The 2,364-nt window shown below is 67.3% G+C and overlaps 2 protein-coding genes across 2 annotated transcripts in view; one reads left to right on the top strand and one right to left on the bottom strand.

Annotated features, from left to right (window-relative positions):
• The window catches only part of CDT1 (chromatin licensing and DNA replication factor 1), an 18,563-nt gene extending 18,496 nt beyond the window's left edge, over positions 1-67 (top strand). Inside the window, exon 16 of the mRNA XM_029926088.1 lies at positions 59-67. Coding sequence (XP_029781948.1) covers positions 59-67 — 9 coding nt within the window. The remainder of the gene's footprint in view (positions 1-58) is intronic.
• Positions 63-2,364, bottom strand: part of APRT (adenine phosphoribosyltransferase) — a 2,585-nt gene continuing 283 nt past the window's right edge. Inside the window, exons 3-6 of the mRNA XM_029926087.1 lie at positions 2,179-2,362; positions 992-1,125; positions 676-754; positions 63-472 (exon numbers count right to left, since the gene is read on the bottom strand). Coding sequence (XP_029781947.1) covers positions 330-472; positions 676-754; positions 992-1,125; positions 2,179-2,362 — 540 coding nt within the window. The 3' untranslated portion in view covers positions 63-329. The remainder of the gene's footprint in view (positions 473-675; positions 755-991; positions 1,126-2,178; positions 2,363-2,364) is intronic.

Genomic DNA, 2,364 nt, shown 5'->3' with positions numbered 1-2,364 from the left:
CCCCGCATCTCCCGGCCCCCCGGCCCTGGCCCCACCCCTGGGCCCCGGGATGAAACAGCCACTTTAGCAAAGCAGTTTATTCACTCTTTCTGTGTTTGTAAATGGACTTGCAGTGGCCTGGGCTGGGTTCCAGCCCGAGCCACCAGCTCCAGGCCTTGGCACCTTCAGGACTGGCAGGAAGGGCCTGAGACAGTGGCCCGGGCGCTAGAAAAGGGCAACCGCAGAAAACGGTTAGGATTAAAAGTCGAGGCAGTGGCCAGCGCCCCCTGGTGGCCGGCGGCCAGTCACCAGGCTGGAACTCCTCTGCCAGGCCGTGGGGACGGGGGCAGTCATTCGTACTGCAGGAGAGAGAAGGCGGGCACGGCCCCCAGCTTCTCCCTGCCCTTCAGCGAGGTCAGCTCCACCAGGCTCACACACTCCAGCACCTCCGCCCGCAGCTCGCCCAGCAGCTGGCAGGCTGCTCGCATGGTTCCTGAGGGGTCCACAGGGGGCACAGAATGAGGCCCCACCCAGCCCTGGGTGGGGGGGGGATGAGGCTCCCACCCGCCCACGCAGGGTCTTGCCGCTCATGGGGAAACCGGTGCTGAGACCGCAATCCACAACCCCCACGCGTGGGCTGAGGCCCTCCCCACCTCTGGCGGTCCTAGCAGGGGGGAAGGGGGGCGAGACCCTCACCGCCAGTGGCCAGCAGATCGTCCACGACGACCACCTTCTGCCCGGGCTCCAAGGCGTCTCTCTGGATTTCCAGCTCAGCCTGCAGACAGGAAGCAGGCACACGGTCTGCATGTGTCCGGCAGCGGCCTTGGCGTGCAGAGTGCAGCACGCGGTGCGGACAGGAGGCCCCGGCCTGGGCCTGGGCCCGGGCCCGACCCCCCAGCTACTGCCTGGCTGCGGGAGCTAGGCTGGCGTCTCAACAGTCTGAGCACCAGCCACGGCAGTAATTATCCCTAGAAAACCAAAGGTCAAGGGTGGCGGTGCCAGGCCCACTCACCTTCCCGTATTCCAGCGTGTATGAGGCGGACACAGTGGGGCCGGGGAGCTTCCCTCGCTTCCGGATGAGCACGCAGCCCAGGCCAAGCTCCTGGGCCAGGGAGGGGCCGAACAGAAAGCCTCGGGAGTCTAGGCCTGTTGGCCAGAGCTGAGGTGTCAGGGGTGGTTGTGTGGCACGAGGGTCCCCAGGGGCCAGTGCCAGACAAGGACAAGTAGCCTTTGCAGTGACAAAAAGCTCTTAGCTTTGTTGGTCCCAGCTAAAAGTCCTTGACTGAGCACCTCTGAGCACGGGTCAGCTGGGTGCGAAGGGCAGGAGAGCGGGAGGCCGGGTGGAAAGGGCTGCGTGGCCTCCGGGAAGTTACCTGCCTTCTCCGCGCAGCCCTGCTGCCAGTCTGGGACTGGGGGGCTAATAACTACGGGACCAACGCGGACGGCTCTGTCATCCCTCCGGGCGGCATCTGTCCAGAAGGGGCTGGACAGCGGCTATCTCCTGCGGGCATGGGGAAGCGCAGGGCCCCCACCCCTAGGGGTGCAGCGGAGGAGGACACAGCCAAGTGAAAAACAGAGGTCCCGCAGGGCAGTGGGGAGCCGTCGGAGGGCACGAGGCTGTCACGGAGACGGTGCCTGCCTGGGTCCTCCCAGAAGCCCTGCGCTGAGCAGAGGGCCTGGGCCACAGCTCAACACACAGAAGGGCAACAAGTGTTCTTGGCCCAGTGGACTCTGTTCGGACACTCCCTGGGGATATCAGCCCGCGGCCCCACCGGTCCAGAGCGGAGGACCCGGAAGTCGGCCAGGGTGGGGGGCACGGCAATGGGGAATCCCCTGCCCTCAGCCGCGCCACCGCGAGGTCGCGCGCACCCTCAGGCGGCCAAGTGGGCTCAGCACGTCTATCCTAGCAGCCTACTCGAGGGTCGACAGCCACGCACGGGTGCGGCGTTCAGCGTGTCCCCGAAGGACGCCCCACAAGCCTCTCCCGAGCTAACGTGCGGCGCCCCTCCTCTGTCCGCTCCGCTCGGGGCTCAGAGGGAGAACGCACACAGGACCCTCACGGGGCCGGGCACAGAGCTGGTGACCACTCCGGGCCTCTGGAGTCACCCCAGGGCACAGCAGCGGCGCTGGGGCGAGGCAGGAGGCCCGGGGAGGGGCTCCCCTGGGATTCGAGAACCCGCCCGTGCCCCCTTCACTTGCCCACGATGTAGTCGATCTTGCCGCCATGGGTCTCTTTCAGGTGATTCGCCAGGAGGCGGATGGACGCGCGGAAGGAGCAGGGGTCCTTCAGGAGGGGCGAAATGTCCCTGGCACGCAAAGGCAGGCGCGGTGACCCCCGGGGTCGGCGGGCGCGCTGGCCTGGCCCCGCGCGGTCGCCCCCCCGCT

Source organism: Suricata suricatta, chromosome 16 (assembly GCF_006229205.1).
Source record: "Suricata suricatta isolate VVHF042 chromosome 16, meerkat_22Aug2017_6uvM2_HiC, whole genome shotgun sequence".
Taxonomy (NCBI): domain Eukaryota; kingdom Metazoa; phylum Chordata; class Mammalia; order Carnivora; family Herpestidae; genus Suricata; species Suricata suricatta.
The sequence above is the reverse complement of the archived record's forward strand: the minus strand, read 5'-3'. Positions and strand labels throughout refer to the sequence as shown.